Raw genomic sequence first — 17584 nt, 5'->3', positions numbered from 1 at the left:
ATAAGAATACAATAAGATAGATCTGATAAATCTTACAAATTTGAATACTCAGTAAACCGTGATTTAAATTCCAGCATGTTCCTTAAACAAACCTAAAACATGGCTTCAGGTGAGTATAGTGTAGTATTAAGTAAAATTATTTTATTATTATAAATATATTAAAAAAACATAACTCTTATTTGAATTAAAATGCTAAAACATAAAAATATAAACCAACATATTTCTTCTTTTTTCTTCTTTTTTTCCCCCAAAAATTGTATTTGAAAAACACTGTTTCAATGTGCAGTCTCATTAGTGAAATGTGGCTACAATCTGGCAGTTAAAAAGCGACATTGATCAAGTATTCATTGTCAGGTGTACCAATAGACAGCTCACAAAGAAGTTTCTTTCAAACAGAACAGCTTTTTATTGGTCAATGCAGCAAATTTGTGTGACCAGCTATAACCCATAGCATAATCTAGAGTGTGCAGAAATGTTTTCCTACTCTTTGCACAAACCAAATATTATATAGCTGACAAAATATATAAACAGACATTAAAATATTGATGTAAGATTAAAGAGACAATAGAGTGACATGTGATGTTTATAGTTAGCACAGTGCAAAAACTGGTTGTCTGAGAAAACAGTCAAATATACAGTTTATAAAGACAAATAAAATCATTATACGAAAACATTTGATCACAGAATGCCGTAACTGATCAATCATAATCAAGTATTCCTGAGGGATGTGCAAACATTTGTATACTGAGATTCTACACTTTGGTATTTCCACATCTGTCATGGCACCCTGTGGTCTTTCTATTCACATAATCAAATAATTTCAAACCAAATCAATATTTCATGTCCATTTAAACCATTTATTTTGCAAATTATATCCCTTTAGGATGATACAATACCTAATTATATTCTTTAGTGAATTATTCAGTTTTTTATTTACTGACTGGTTGTCTGTACAATATTCTTTACATTGAAATGGGGTTAAAATGATAAATATATGTTCTCAATGAGCTAAAAAAAATATTTTACAGAGAAATTCTAACCCCAAAAAATCTAAAACACCTTGGGAAAAGACTGTACATACAGACTGTACAGGAAACAAGTTATCAAGATATCAGTGATATGATCTCACCACAGCAGCTCTCCTTAATCTTAATATCTAATATTACATGGCACTTCACAGAGTAATTTAGCTTCCAGACGAGGAACAGTGCAGATGGAGGTACTTTTGAAGCATGTCCTGTGCTCTGTGTGTGCTTGAGGGTAAACGGACGTGAAGACACATTACATTGTGTGATAAATTTTGACTCTGATGATAGGAGACAGTGTGATTTGGCGGCCGGGGGAAAGGGGAGGGACGTTGGGAGGGGTTAATTTGGTTAGAGAGCTGCACTAGCAACCAGGGATGAGATCATCTACTTTAGCTTGATGAAAAGCAGTGTATTCAATCCTGTGCTGGCTGTTATGAAGACTGTGTGTGAGTGTGTTCATGTGCAGTTTGGATGTTGTTATTTGGCACAATGTGTAATAGTTTACTTGATTTAATATTTTCACTTGATCTGACCAATCATTACGCTGAATCTACCATTTTGGCCGACAAACAAACCAGGGGTGCGTTTCCCAAAACCATAGTTGCTAACTAAGTTAGCAACTTTGTTGGTTGCAATGCAATTTCCCATTGCCAACCAACTAAGTTGCTAACAAGTTAGCAACTATGGTTTTGGGAAACGCACCCCAGACCGGAAAGTAAATTAATGTTGGTGGACTTGAACTTGAAAAATGGTGTGTACTTAAATCTTTCCGCATTTGAAACAAGGTACCTTCCGATGTTCATTCATGTTTATTTTGTGCTATAACTAGTAAAGAGTAAAAAAATAACCGGTTCAAAAGCCGCTTGAACTGAGGTACAGTGATCTGTCACAACATTTTAAAGAACCACAAAATGGTACTTATTGTTTGTGTTCTTAAAAAAAATTACGAATTTTGAAAGCTGCCATTTTGTTTTAAACCAAAAGTAACCTGCTCTGTCTTGTCTGTCAGCATGTTGTTAGTGTCCTCTTAGCTTTGCAATGTATTTTTCACAGCATGAGAACATAAAGTGTGGTGTGAAAGTGAGTGGCTTGAAGAAAGTAGCAACAGCAACTAAAGGCGGGCATACACAGTGCAAATTCGGATGGTCGGAAGATCGTATGTCCAAGCACACATCACGAGTGAGTTTATCTGAAAATCGTATGGACGAGGTGATATACGACATGATTTTACGAACTGCAAATTTCCGAAGCAATCGCACGAAGTTGATAGGCGTGTTTGACTTGAAGCAGCACTGCACAGAAGGATCACTGTATGACATTAAAGTACCGCGAGAGCGATAAGAGACCACACAGATCCAATGCATTCGAATCGCTCTCGTGGTACTTTGATGTCATACAGTGATCCTTCTGTGCAGCGCTACTTCAAGCCGAACGCGCCTAATATAACTGCTCTCCCTCTCTCATAACTGCATTTAAATATTGATTCGAGCCGTGACTGTTTCCTACACATACAGGTTCTTTTTAAGCAAAAGGAAACCAGGACGTCTGGTCACCCTAGTGTGTGTGTGTGTGTGTGTGTGTGTGTTCTTGTATATGGTTTATGGAGACACAAATATCTATAATGACATGGGTATTACAATGTAAACGTCATGTGCCCTCGTAAACCAAATGGCTTAAAAAAATACTAAACGGTGTTTAATTGAAATTTTTCCATGATGGATAGATCTAGTGCATGGGTATAGAATGTACAGTTTGTACAGTATAGAAAACCGTTATGTCTATGGAGAGACCCCATAAACTACATATGCGCGTGTGTGTGTGTGTGTGTGAGAGAGAGAGAGAGAGAGAGAGAAAGCGAGAGAGAGAGAGCGAGAGAGAGAGAATTAAAAAGCATGGTACACGCTGCTAGAAACCTCATACAGCGCTTGCTGTTCCTGCCAGAGTTCAGTGAGTTTATCCTCCTGGTCAATAGTCCACATTCGCTGTGGCGCTGCCGTCTTCGTCTTTCTTCTTCTGTGGTTTTCCTAGTTCGTGATTGGTCAACTTCAGATAGATCAACAAATCGGCTCATTCAACCGATAGCTCACAAACTTTTTAGACATGTTTTAAAATGATCGGGAGGTTGGGAAGTGCTCGTAAGTCACTCTGCTTGACTCGTAATTCCTCGTACATGATACGAGCCATGACCATACGAGCAAACACGATTTCCACACGACTGAAAAAAATTGCACCGTTTACGCCACCTTAAGGGTCTTTGCAAAGTGTCAGTCGCCTTAATTAGCATGAACGGTAACACCTGACAATAAGTTTAACCCAAGCTAGAAACCAACTATGAGTTTTGAAACCTATAAATACAATCAACAAAAGTAAAAAAAAAAAAAAAAAGTAAAACGGTTGACTTCGATATCACCACCACTAATCTTCTGATAACTTTTTATTTAAAATCTACAGATTGGCAGGTTTGCAAGAGTGAGAGTGAAAACCCATAAAAAATACAGCTTAAACTATTAAGTAGAATAATTTTCCTCTTTGCGTTTTATGTCATAGAATAAAATGTTAAAATATCTTGTGCTTTGTGTTAACCACAGACCATATTTCAGTGATTTATCGATAAAAGAATTGAAAAATCATTGACATGTGAAACCAGAAATGAAAAAGACATTTAGGAATCAATTCTCTAGATTAATAAATTCTATAATTCATTGCTAGTTATTTGTTAGTTCATAATACTATTAAAGCATAAACTATATTAACAAATGTAACCATAAAGTGTTACTACATGAATAATAAAGTTAAACCTTTAGGAAAATGTTTAACATTCACTGCAAGAAAAAAAAAGGGAGCGCTCACCATCTTCCTCTTTGATAGATTAGCAGTATCCACAGCGATGATTGCATCCCGTGCACCAAGGTAGAGCATCCCAGACACACGGTCCAATAGGAAGGTGCTAAAATTATTTACGCCACTAAAATCAGCGGAACCAAGTCTAGGAATGTCTGCTGAGAAAAAGAAAGAAGCATGGATTAAATCTCATATATCTAAAGATTTATCCTAGCAATTGTCAATAAGTCATTAAATCCATAAAATAATGATATTTACTACACCCAATACCAGGTCTTCTCAACTCTGGTCCTTGAGGTCCACTTTCCTGCAGAATTTACCTCCAACCTTGGTCAAATTCACCTGCCAGTAACTTTCTCATAATCCTGAAGATCTTGATTAGCTTGTTAAGGTGGGTTTGATTAGGGTTGGAGCAAAACACTGCAGGAAAGCGGACATCGAGGGCCAGAGTTGAGAACCCCTGCCCTATACCCTTACCTTCACACAAGCCTTGAAATTAAACTGACTCATCAAACTGCAGCAAAACATGATTCATGAACCTTTCGAGTATTGAAGACCACTTTAAATATTGTTACATGTTGGTTTTACTTTATTTGTGAGGATATTTTCTTACAAGAATAGCCAGACATTTACATACACATATTCTGAAAGTCCGTTTAGGATTGGTGAGGATTAGTAATTCTGTTCAGATATGTATATTTGCATGTGGGTTGAGGCTCTGAAATCTGAATGCAGTTTAAGATGTGCTATATCTGATGCCCATGGCGAATTTAATTAAGCATCTGCTCAACAGTGCATTTAATATGTTCCTCTTTATTTTAAATGTGAAACACTCATTTCCTCCATTACTGTCTGTGTATTTAAGAGATTAGAGAAATATATATAGAAACAGCGAGAGAAGAAGGACGACAGAGAAGATTTGAGAAGAGGACGGATCACACTCATCTTGTAGTGTGTTATATGAGTGTCAGAGTATCACAGTGACACTAAGAGCCATAAAAGTCTGATCCCTACGAGTTGTTCTTGCTATGAAACCAACAGATATGTTATGTAGTAACTGAATGCTCATTTTTAGAGAAGTTCAGAATGTTAATATCCTGTTCAGTGTCTGAACTCATGGGATGACATTAAACAGAGATTCTCCTAGAATTTCTGCATAGAAATGTTTGGACAAAATCAAATCAAATGATCAAATGAAGTGTACTTCGAAAAACATTTAGCTTCACCTCAAAATGGAAGTATACTTTCCTAATGGGGACCAAAAATGTTCCCAGAAGGTAAAAAATTACTGATATTACTATACTTGTTGGAACATTTAGTCCCCACAATGCAGGGAATATCAGGTACACACACACATATTTGCAATGAGCTTGCTAAGTGTGGATGAACAGTCTTTAATACATCAAGATAATCACCTCCTTCTAAAGCTTATATCTGACAGCTGCCAAGCCAAATGTGTCATGTTATAATACTTCACTAATACTCTGTTAAACACAAGGGTGCACAGACCGGACCTAAGATAAACTGCACACTTTACCTTCAACAAACAACACCTAACAAACACATACAGCACAAGTAGCCATTTTTATATGAAATTCAACTGTAAAACCTTCTGTACAGCTATAAGATATTTTTGAGGCTGACACAAAATGCAAAAAAGCTCCTGTGTTATCCAATGATGTCAGAAGAATGCCTCAGCAGTTTTCTTTGCAGTCACTAAACCTGCTTTTCAACATCAAAATCAGTTTTAGAACTCAATCTAACATACGAACAGTTCACACTCCTTCTCCATCCAACATTCTCTCAATCTGTGCATCACTATCTGCCAACTACAAACCCCACCCTCTTCCATCATTTCTAGCTGTCATTCCCAATGAGTGACAAATAGAAGTTAAAAGTGAATGATGGAGGCTGTAGATGGAAACAGACAAAGACACTTGCTTTAGGCAAGGTCCTGCTAAATGTCCCCATGTCACTCTCCAATTCCTTTTTCCTCTAGGACCTTCCAGAAATGTTTCCCCCCACTCTGCTGTGCATACCGATGTGGTGTTGGGTCCTAGAGCTAGACCATCTGCCCTCGATCCCCCAAACCAAGCTCCAATCCCTTACAACTGTGTGTCTGACCACTCGTCCGTGAGGGAGTATTAGTGTGTGTGTGTGTGTGTGTGTGTGTGTGTGTGTGAGCTAGAAAGAGACTGAGTGTGACTGAGACAGACAACGAAGACACTTTTAGAGATGCTCAGCAGGAATTGATGCAAGAACAAATGTTCCAAATTCTCTTTCAGTCTTGCACACACACACACAGGCAAGTTGAAACGGCAAAATACAGAGCAATGGATCTTGTCACTAAGGCTCCAGCGCCACACTGTCATAGGCTGATACAGCAGCCAAAGCCAACCTCCCGTCATTAATCATTCATTCAGTCTCGGCACATTAATCATGAATGACGAACGAGAAAGGGGGTAAAAGGGGGGAGATCAGGGCAGGAGTGAATTCGGTGTGCTGGTCTCTTCTCTTACCACTCTGTAAAATATTTTCTTTTTCCATTTCATGGCCAAACTCCAAAAAATCGTATTGCTTTCCATCATTCTCTTTCTCTGCCGCGTTGTATGGCCACACAGTGTGTTCAGTGGGCAGCATAAATGCTCTCTGATTGGCTCTGGCTGCTGAGGGATTTGGGGAATTGCTGTTTTAGAAGGAGAGGGGTTCACTGCTGCTGAATAATGTACACTAAAACTGAATCTGTCAATCACACAGAGAAAGACTGGAATAATATTCCAAAAAGTAGCTTACAGTGTTAATGTAAATAGAATTAGCTATTGACAGAAATAACACAATAATAATTGAGGTTTTTGCAGTTTCTTTGCATGCTTTTGAAGCATGGGTTTAAAAGGGTTAATTTTGTTAAAATGAGCTCTAATATGTCTGAAAAAGGTTTTCTAGCATTACTCTATGTAAATAATTATTTAACAATTCTAAAAATTATTGTATGAGACATTTATTTAAAAACTTATTAAAAAATAGTGTTTGAAGCATGACATTTCCAAGCAAAAAAACAAATTCTTTGTTCTTCTCAAATCTCATAGTTTTAACTAAAAATACATCACATCCAGTTTGTTGGTCAAACAAGGTCTAAACGCATAAGTTAAAATATTTCAAAGCACCCAATGCTCAAATTTGAACCTGAAATTATAAATATATGACCAGAACTCCATGCAGCTCCTGTATTACTCTTCACAGAAAATGAATGACTTCTGGTGTGTGGTTTGTGCGAGGTAGTGAAAGGCAGCTTTACACTGTCTCTTAATGAATGTTTCTCTATGTGTCAATAAGGAAAACACCTGCATTGCTCATACACATTTAATTTTCCTGTAGCCTTTCAACCTTGACTCATCCAAAATGGCAATTCCTGCTGTGGTTTCCCCACTGGGAATTTTCGGAGGCTTATCTGCTGTGTCAGAAGTAACAGAGAGAATAAAACGCTGAAGCTATGATTTATGATTTATTCCTCATGATCGGTTCGTGGCTGAACTGATGAAGCAAATTCAGAGAGTCAAAGAGAAGAAAAAAGATGAATAGCAAAGAAAAGCAAGACTTCTTGCAAGACGAATGTAATAAATGTCACCTCATGCATTTCAAACACCATAAAAACTCTAGTGTGACTTATTACAAAGGTTGGCAACAGCACACCAGACGTGGCTGTAAATGATGTCATTGTGGGTCATGGCTTGCTATATAATTATGATTCATGAATGAAATTGTTTGATTATCCTTTAAAATACTGAGTTGGTGAAGAAAGTAAAGTGCACTATACACATTAATCTAAAATCACATTCACAGTGTACATTTAAAATTGAAATTTCTATTTAACACATGGCTTTGAAATAGAGCAGATGCACATCAATCAAACAGACATAAGAAGCACACGCCTGTCTCTTCTGGAAAAAAGCAAATGTGTCATGTTATCCCAGGTAATGGAGAATATAAAAACAGTTTTGCTTTGAATTTGAGCTATAAGATTAGTATAAGTTCACAAGCGTCATTACAAAAGGCCTTGTATTTGGTTGCATCATCGATAATAATCAAGAAAAACATCTTACATTTCTTCAGACAACAATGATGCAACTAACACCTATGAGTCACAGGAAATACTTTGTAATAATTCCCCCAAGTAACTGACAAACAAATATTGTTATTTTCCTGAGGTTAAAAGGGAGATTAATTCCTACAGCTCATGTTTAAAAGTAATTCCAGAGTTGTATTCCATTTGCAAGGTGTTCATGTGAGTGTGTGTGCTTCTCCTGCTTCTCTACGTAAAGGACTTTGAGTCTGATTGTTGTGGACGAGTTATATGACAACAGTCTTGTAGTGGGCTGTGTATATGTTTGCTGTTACAGCAGAGACGCACAGAATTGTGACTAATTCAGCAGCATTTCATCTAGTCTTTATTATATTTTTTGATATACTGTTCAGTTAAAAAGTTTGGGATTGGTAACAGTTTTTTGTATTCAGGTTCTTACACTCACACAGGCTGCAGTGTGTTTAAAAATACAGTAAATACAGTAATATTGTGAAATATTACAATGGCAAAGCTTAATTTTCAGTAGTCTCTAGTGTTTATATGCTCCTCCATAACATAAATTTAATATATCGATTTGGTGCTCAACAAACAAACAATACAGTTACAGAACGCTAGTGTAACTCTACATCTTCTTCACGAAACTGGATTCTCCCTCTAATTAATCTGTCTATTTAACCCAAGACACTGTTATTGCTAATGATATGCTATGCTAATTGAGCTAGACAAAAATACTCTAGAGAAAGATTTCCAAATGAGGTCTGACTTGACCACACACAAGGTTCTGTTTGACATAATCTGTAATGACAGGTGGCCTGGAGGGGAGAGTGTAAAAACATCAGGGTTAACTTGACTCAACTGCAGACAGGCTGAGGGTTTGGAGTGTGCTGAGAGTCTGTGAGTAACAATAAAATGTATCAGCTCCACTGAGTGGATTTCTCAGGCCCCACATTAAACAAATAGAGGAAGTAAAATGCAAACACTCTCCTCAATCCTGAGAGTATGTGATTAATAGATGAACTCAAAAAATTGAACAGCTGTGTCAAGGAAAACACCAACCTTGAGCATCTTTAAGTTACACCTAGGGCTAGACAATATAGTCAAAAAAGTATCTGGATGTACAAACGTACGTGTTTAGAGATGTGTAGTAGTAAGTACTGATCTTACTTATGAAAGTGAGGATGGATCACAAAACTAATCTAATATAATTTAATGTTAATGGTGAATGCATTCAAAATAATAGCACTGTTGTGCAATTTAAGGTCACTTTATTTTAGGGTCCAATTCTCACTATTAACAAACCATTAACTATGACTTTTGCCTCAATATACTCCTAAATTGCTGTTTATTAATAGTTAGTAAGGTAGTTGTTAAGTTTGGGTATAGGGCAGGATTAAGGCTGTAGAATTTAGTTATGCCATAATTAATATGTGAATAATAAGTACTAAAAACATCTAATATGTTAATAATAGCATGAGTAACTAGTTAATAGTGAGAATTAGTCCCTATACTAAATCCAATTTTATATCACCAAGGAAATCACTGGAAACTGTGAATATCGGAAATACAGTATCTCCAAGCCCCAGTTCCATTGTTTGAAAACTCTGTTTTGGAAACTTGGTTCAATTAAAGTTCATATTTCAAAAAATCAGCATAACACTGATCTTTGTGTGCTGTTCGTACAGTGATTATATTATTATCTTTCACCCTTCCTTTCTCTAGTTCTCATCAGTCACTCTGTACAGAGTGGATCATGTCTCAGACAAACCTGCTCTTTTAACCCACCCACACACACACACACACACACACACACACTCAGAACAACGGAACACAGCTGGCGGATAGACATTCGCCAGCTGCACATACAGTATGGCTCCTGGCGTGTGTGTGTGCTGCAAAGTTTAACAATAGAAGTACACATTGTATTGTATTCTATTGTTATGTTAATTATAATGTAGACTAACTCTAATAGCTGTATTTCATCAGGGGGATCTTTTTTGCACCCCCTCCCACCCAGTCCCACCAACCCCCCCCCCCCCCCCCCCCCCAAAAAAAAACGGCTAGCTCAAAAACAGACCCATGCACACACAGATAAAATACCACAAACTATTTCCACTGTCTGCATGCCTATCCGACCACACAGACATACATGTGCACACAGTTAACCTGGCTAATATCAGTTCATAACAGATTATACACATACTCACAGATTCATGTAATGGACAAATACGTGACACATTGACTTAAGATAAATTGACTTAAGAGAGACTATTGTCCTTTGCTCTGTATATATGTGTGTGTTTGACATTAGCTAACTGCTTGTATTGTTACACCGAAGTGCATTGTGTGTGTGGTGATTGATGGAAGAGGTCAGTCACTGATCAACATCCTGTTCACAACAGGGCATGTGTGTGTGTGTGTGTGTGTGTGACAGCAGCAAAGAAAAGGAGGCTCGACTCATGCGTGCATGTCACACTGGGCTTAAAAAGGTTGCATTGTCTTCTAGTGATCCTTCCATTCTTCAAATGCTTCCGTTGGGCTAGTTATGTTGTTGTCAGTTAGCATGCACATTATTGCACAGACAACGAAATAAACTGGGGAGATATATTTTAAAAGCACAACAGTGGTAGAACAGGAAGATCAAGTAATGATCACTTAATATCCTTCTATTTTATTTACATTATTAATCCCTGTTTAACGTGCATAAACTATAAACTATAACTGTGTCCAACCTGTCTCTCCAACCAAAGGAAAAATGACTGTTTGGATGATAATTTTTTGCAATAGAATTTTGTGCCACTAGTGCCAGAGAAATGAACAATTTCACTGTTAAAATCTCTGACTTGTTGTCATTTATCAGATTCTGCAAGAATGCAAGTTTTGCCTACATTAATATTGCTGTCTCACAAACAATGTTTGCAATGCTGCAATGTTCTAACAATTCTTTGGTTTCATAATGCATGCACGCAGAAACTTCACACTAATGTTCCATTTTACCAGAATCCTTAATTTGCAAGTGCTGTGAACATCACACTTACACGCACAAACAATTAACAAATGCACATACAAAGAACTTGCTTGTTCACTGTCCATAGCCAAATGACTACTGCTAAATATTGCATGAATATTTGCTATAAAAATTGATTTGATTATTATTTGTACCCAAATTATGCAATATATTTAGAAATTTGAAATATATTATATTTATCATTTGGTTTGATTTGATGATTTTGTTATGGTTCATAATTTATTAATCAAAAATAGAAAAGATCCCAAATGTGACAATAGTTGACAAAAACACAAGGTTTTGCATTCAGAGTACATCCATTTTAATTTTAAAGATGTGCAATAGATCAATGAAATAAATGGGACAGAATGGTATTTTGTATATACTGTATTTGCTATGAAACGCACTGGCTATTAATGTAATAACTGCTATTTGTTATTAAATTAACATTTCTAATTAACATACAATAGGCACTAAACCTATGCTAATCTACGCTAAGGCTAAAATCAACTGTGCTTTCTTTGGCTTAGTGCTGGAGTCTTAAAAATCTCAGCGCTTTGGCTTTCAGTGAAGCTCTTTGAAAGTGTCTTCAACAGAGGCAGTTAGCAGCTCCTCCAGAGAGCTGAGATTACAAGACTTCAGACCGAAGCCAGACTAGAGCAGAACTGAGGAAAGCAGTAGACAGACAACAAGACATACACAGTATTTTGATAAATGGACGAGTGGCACTCCTTCCTCAAATCCAATAAGTTAGGAACCCTTTATCAAGACCAAACCAGATAATGTGTTCCTCTGAACTCATATTACTCATGTACTATTTAGATTACCATGAATATTCTTAAAATGGCCATAATAACAATAATTCATATTTTTACTGAAACAATTCAGTTGGGGTGAAAAACTTTGATGAGTTGCTGTCCTCAAAATCATGAAAAGTTAGAAAAACCTAGAAACTATTTAATTTTTTGTCTAATATTTGTCCTAATATCTTTCTTTTAAAGTTGATATTTATATATTTATCACCTGCATGCAAACTTGAAACCTCTCTAAATGACCCCGAAACCCGTTATAGCACATTGTGCAGTGCACGTCCCTGGTTGATAATCATTGCATTATGTTTCTGTTTTGTTGTATTTCCCTATACTGGTCTGTTTAGAGAATATGATAAGAGCGTAGGGCCGTCACTAATCGCACTTGCCCTAAATTCATTCCTGCTCAAGAGGATTACAGAAAAGAGTGGGACCAAAGCTCAACTTAAAGCACTTGAACAGCAAAAAAAAAAAAAAAGAGTTATCTTTACAGTTTATCAGTTAATTTTCTTTTTTTAGATATTAGAAGCATCTGGACTGAATTAACCAAACATTTGTGCATCTTTTGCACAAAAACCTGCACCTTATTTATTAATTACCTACTATTCAGTATAACCACTTCAGCTGAATTTTTCTTTTTTTTTATGAGTGCAAGTATATAAACTACCATCCTCTTGGTTGTACTCACTCAGAACTCAGATGATGTATTAATAAGAATCAGTAAACCCTTACAAAAAAGTACTATGGGAAAACAAGATTAATAATGGTTAGAAGCTAACATAATTGAATATGACTGACATATATACCACAGTATTTATTTACAAGGTACTGCAAGTTAGTTCAAAGAATAGGTACCATCTCAAAAAATATTAATAAAAATTCAAATATGACCTACTTCCATTCAGCTCTGGGTCAGTGAGCAAATTAAAAAATGAATTAAAAATATGATATTCAAAGCAGTTAAGCTGATGCTTAAGCTTTTGACTGTGATATGACTAATGGACTTGTGGTTCTATCACATTATTAATCTAATGGAAATTTCAAGAATTTGTGATGCATGAATCCTTATCATCATTTTCATAATCTCCTCACCACTATGCAATTCTGGACACATATTCAACACATGCAGGGCAAGTGCTGTGCTCCTCTGTGACCTGATTAGGACATTGGTATTAAAGCTGGATCCATAAGACAGTGTGTCATTAGGTCATCAGGTCATTTTTAAAGTGGGTCTTAGTCCACTAAATGCTGGGAGCACCAAATCCAATCTTCAGTCAGCCTTGAACACGTGTCTGTCCGTCTGTCTGTGTATCTATTTACCTGCCAATCTGTTTCCATTTATCTGTTAAATACAGATGGTAGAGTGAAACGACAGATGATTTTCAAAGAGAAAAACGTGATATGATCACACAGCAGATGGAGTGATCCATGCATGTCAATCTACACAGCTTTCTCAGAGTTCAGAGTTCAAACGTCTGTTGCCATGGATTCAGTTTTCCCAAATTTCTAATGTTTCTCCAATGATCAATGTAAACATCTACTGCAGCAGTCACTAAATGTTTAGCGTTATGCTCATGTCATTTAGAATCACAATGTGCATACCTCTACTTCAAACTAAAAATGCATAGTTAACTGATGATGGTAAATACGTAGTCTTCCTTTCAATATCAGTCAAAAGTTTGGCGACTCATTCATTATCTCTACTAGTTTCGAAATGTTAAAAAAATAGTAAATGCATAATTCCTATATTTCCATTGATTACTCCTTTATTACACTGGAATAATGGAAGTATATAAAAAATTTAGTTACAAAAACAATCAACATAACTTATATTTTACATTCCTCAAAGACGTCACCCTTTGTCTAGATAACAGATCTGCACACTCTGTTCCTTCTCTAAACCAACGTCATAAGGTGGATAATGCGATTAGGAGGAGTTCCTATATCAAACCAAGTCACTCTTTTCTCTGTATTTGCACTAGACACTTTTATAAACACTCCCTGCTACAAAGACTCAATAAGACAATGTTTACTTGTGCACTGCACTGCAAATCATCTTGCACTCTGTGCTGCTTCCCATAAAAATATCACTTTTGCACAATATCATGTACAGTATCTATGTAAAGTTCTTGTACAGTCTCTCTCAGATTATGTGTATGTAAAGTCAATTATTTATAGTATATATTATAGTATATATATATATATATATATATATATATATATATATATATATATATATATAGATAGATAGATATATATAATGTATATATATAGTCAGATGGTTAACTGTGAATAGGTTTCTAAAAAAATATATTATTTTACTTTCATTGTTTTATGTTTAATTAGTAATAACTCCATTTTCCTGTAAGTCACTATGTAGCAGAATGACAATAAATCTTGACTCGACTTGAAATAAAAAACCAAGTCACATTTATTTATATTGTACTTTATACAATGCAGATTGTTTCAAAGCAGATTCACATTAATAAAGAGGAAAATAACAGTGTCAAAATTCATCTTCAATTTGTATGTTGTATGCAGGTTGCAGGTTTAGCACTGTTTAACTTGTTTATGTTTAATAACATTTTCAAATGTTATATGTCTTTAGATGAAGAGTTAAGTGTCAAGTGTGTGTAAAATGTTTAACTGTAGTGTATATGTCTAATACGTATAAAATACCAATACATCAGTGTCTAGACATACTATAATATCATAAATTGCATCTTAATATAACATACACCTTTGTTGTCATTAGAGTATGTGATTCTAACACCTGATGTATATAACGTTAAAATTTGAGCTGCATTGCATCTGGCATACTACAGTATGTAGTATGGATAGTATGCAAACTGAAATGCAGTAATAATAAAAAATTACCTTTCTGCAAATTTCTGCCACAAGGCTGCATGGGACAGTCATAATATCACATGCATCTCACCCACAGAGCAGTGAGCATTTTAAAAATTGGTTTCTGAGCCTCATCGTTTGAAATCACTATGGGCCATTTGTGGCGCATAATCTCTCATGAAAGTCTCCAAAGACAAGCTTTCATCCTGCAGCTCTCATAAGTCATCTTCTACCCCCAGTCCCCAGAGCGCTGGATATATTCGACTGAGGATTATCTGTGCGATTTACCACATAAGAGCTGTATATGAAAAGACAAAGGTGATAGAAAGAACGCTATCAAATGCAAATGCAAACATACAGTGAGGTCCAAACAGAAAATAGAAGATGTTCCTACTTTACATATATTATGCATTTGATATGATCCATTTTTTTAATTTATTAAACAAGAAATATATTATCTGTATAATTTTATAATGTATATTAGCAATATTATTAGCAAAATTTGTTGAGAATTCAATGAACTTCACCAGTGTCAAATCGGATTAACATGATCTGAGATGGTCCTAGAAGCATTACGGTAACAATGACTAAAAAGTTTGAGTACTAAAAACTACTGAACATTCAGTTTTTCCATTAACAGCCACTAAACATTTATTTTCAGACACAGTGCATCTAGATGAGAGAAGAGTAATCAAGTGAAAAGAAATGCAAGATGTTTCTCTCAACTTTGTTTCATCAGTTTCATTGAAGGATTGAACACAGGAAACACAAAGAAACCGCCTGTGGTTTTTCAAATCATTTCCTCCATCAGTGTTAAATATTAATCTGCGTGTGTTCTGCCCGCCATCTTGAAATCAATGATGAGAGTATTCCACGCACACAGATAGCAGATGGTTTAGTGATGACTCAGTTTTAAAATCGTAATCCAGATTCATCTTGATTTAAAATTTATCAATCTTCTCTTTTACCCAGAATCCTCTGCTCTGTCTAAGTGTCTTTCGCTCTCTCTCTGCCTCCCTCTGCTTTCACTCTTTGGACGACGAAAGCCACTTGGCTAAAACTGAATTCTCATTTCCGGATTCTTGGCACAAGTGTGGGATTATATAAAACTCTCTCTCTTCCATCATCACCCCTCCTCCCTGCTCCAGCCTTGTCTAATCATTTACCCATTAATCAATGATCAGATGACCTCTGATGTTTCTTTATTGAATTAGACAGATGTTGTGTAGGTTTACTAACTTCACTAAATTGACAGAGGCTCGTTGGACCATGTCCCACAAATACCAAAATCTCATAAATACAAAAAGGTACAGAGCAAGGGAGCAGTGTAAAATGGTAAGACTGATGTGAGACAAGTGAACTCAAAGGAAAAGAGAAGATATTATCTCTGTGGCGTATCCATTCCCAGAGTGCAATGCTGGATTAAACTAATGAAACACTCTTGATAATCACCGCTGCAAAAACTACAGAATAAACTCACAGCACCTGTTATTAAGAATAGTTCCTGTAAATCCCTCCTTTCCTTCCTTATCGCTCTTTCTAATATATAATTTATAAATTATTAATTAGCATTGCTTTTAGCCAGTGAATGACAGTTATTGTATTCTCATCTCAAAAGACGATTCTCATTGTCTTTTGTCTCTCTCTCTCTCTCTCTCACACACACACACACACACACACACACACACACACACACACACACACAATGTTAAAGAGAGAAAAAAAACTGACATTAATTAAATTACTCAGAATACACTTTTATCTTGTCATCAAATTTCATTCACTACAACAGATTTCACACCAGCACCTCACTAAATGTACATCTCATTTGTTTCATCTACTACATCAAGATTAAATGAGAAAAAATAGACTTTCGCTTAAAGTCTCCTGCTTCTACTGAGAAAAAGTAAATATGACAATATTATTGAGTTTCAGAAGAGAACTCAACATTGTCTCTAACTGTGCTCAGATTTGCAAGATCAAAGTCTGTGATCAAAATTGACTTCAATATCATTGTCACTATTGACTATTTCTTTTTAAATTCCATCAAAATCATATCTGAGTTACCCGTCATATTCATTTTAAAACATTCTTACACTTTAGCATTTGTCTATTTTTATTTATTTTAAGAAATGTTAGGACTGTTGACACCAAGGACGATAATTCTAACGAAAATACTAAAACCTTTTAAAAATAATTCTAATTCTGTGAGAACAGTGAAGTCCAGCAGCAGAGTTATTTTTAAAAGACAACAGTGGAATGCACAATGGAAACAAAGAACGAAAAGCACAAGAGGAATATACACAGGCAAATGGTAATCTCAGAGAGTCTGAATCTAAACAGCAAAAGGAACATAAATGAACGCTAAACATTACTGAGACCAGACAATGACTATGGGTGAGTGAGGTTTATGTGCAGTCTATGATTGTGCAATAACAGAGATCAAACGCAGGTGATTCGTCTGTGGAATGTAAGCATAGAGATAACAATGATGGTGAAGACGGGTTCTAATATAGTTATTGTTATAGTTATGTTCCAGGTGTGAATGTGAATAAACACTGAAGAAAAAGCTGATAAATGAAGCAACCATTAATTTTTAAAAAGCAACCTCTGAGTAACTTTGATTTGACATCCAAAGAACTACGACCTGAAATTGTGTGCAGCTCTGGAAAGTCTGTTGTAAATGAGTACAAATGGAGATGACTTCCAAACATTAATATGGTGAAGACCGGAGACTCAACACACACAGGAGAGCGACCGATGATCATTAGCGTACCTAAAGGCAATTCTTGGATGACTGGGTTTTCAGTAATATCCCAGTGATTTATGAGGCTGTTATATAAAGAATTTTTCCACAATGATGATGAAATCCAAATTTTCCACCTGTGGCAAGTTAATATAAGCTGGCAGATGACTGGAGACCTTGAAATGGGACATAACAAAGTCATGCTTCACTGATAACCCAGAAGAATGA

The 17584-nt window shown here is 35.8% G+C and overlaps 1 protein-coding gene across 2 annotated transcripts in view; it reads right to left on the bottom strand.

Moving 5' to 3' along the window:
• Positions 1–17584, bottom strand: part of sema4f (sema domain, immunoglobulin domain (Ig), transmembrane domain (TM) and short cytoplasmic domain, (semaphorin) 4F) — a 57837-nt gene that overhangs the window by 7597 nt on the left and 32656 nt on the right. Inside the window, exon 2 of one of the 2 annotated variants that reach the window (XM_059535985.1) lies at positions 3879–4027. In XM_059535985.1, the coding sequence (XP_059391968.1) occupies positions 3879–4027 (149 nt within the window). The remainder of the gene's footprint in view (positions 1–3878; positions 4028–17584) is intronic. The other variant, XM_059535989.1, reaches the window with a different exon arrangement.

Source organism: Carassius carassius, chromosome 3, assembly GCF_963082965.1.
Source record: "Carassius carassius chromosome 3, fCarCar2.1, whole genome shotgun sequence".
NCBI lineage: Eukaryota > Metazoa > Chordata > Actinopteri > Cypriniformes > Cyprinidae > Carassius > Carassius carassius.
The sequence above is the reverse complement of the archived record's forward strand: the minus strand, read 5'-3'. Positions and strand labels throughout refer to the sequence as shown.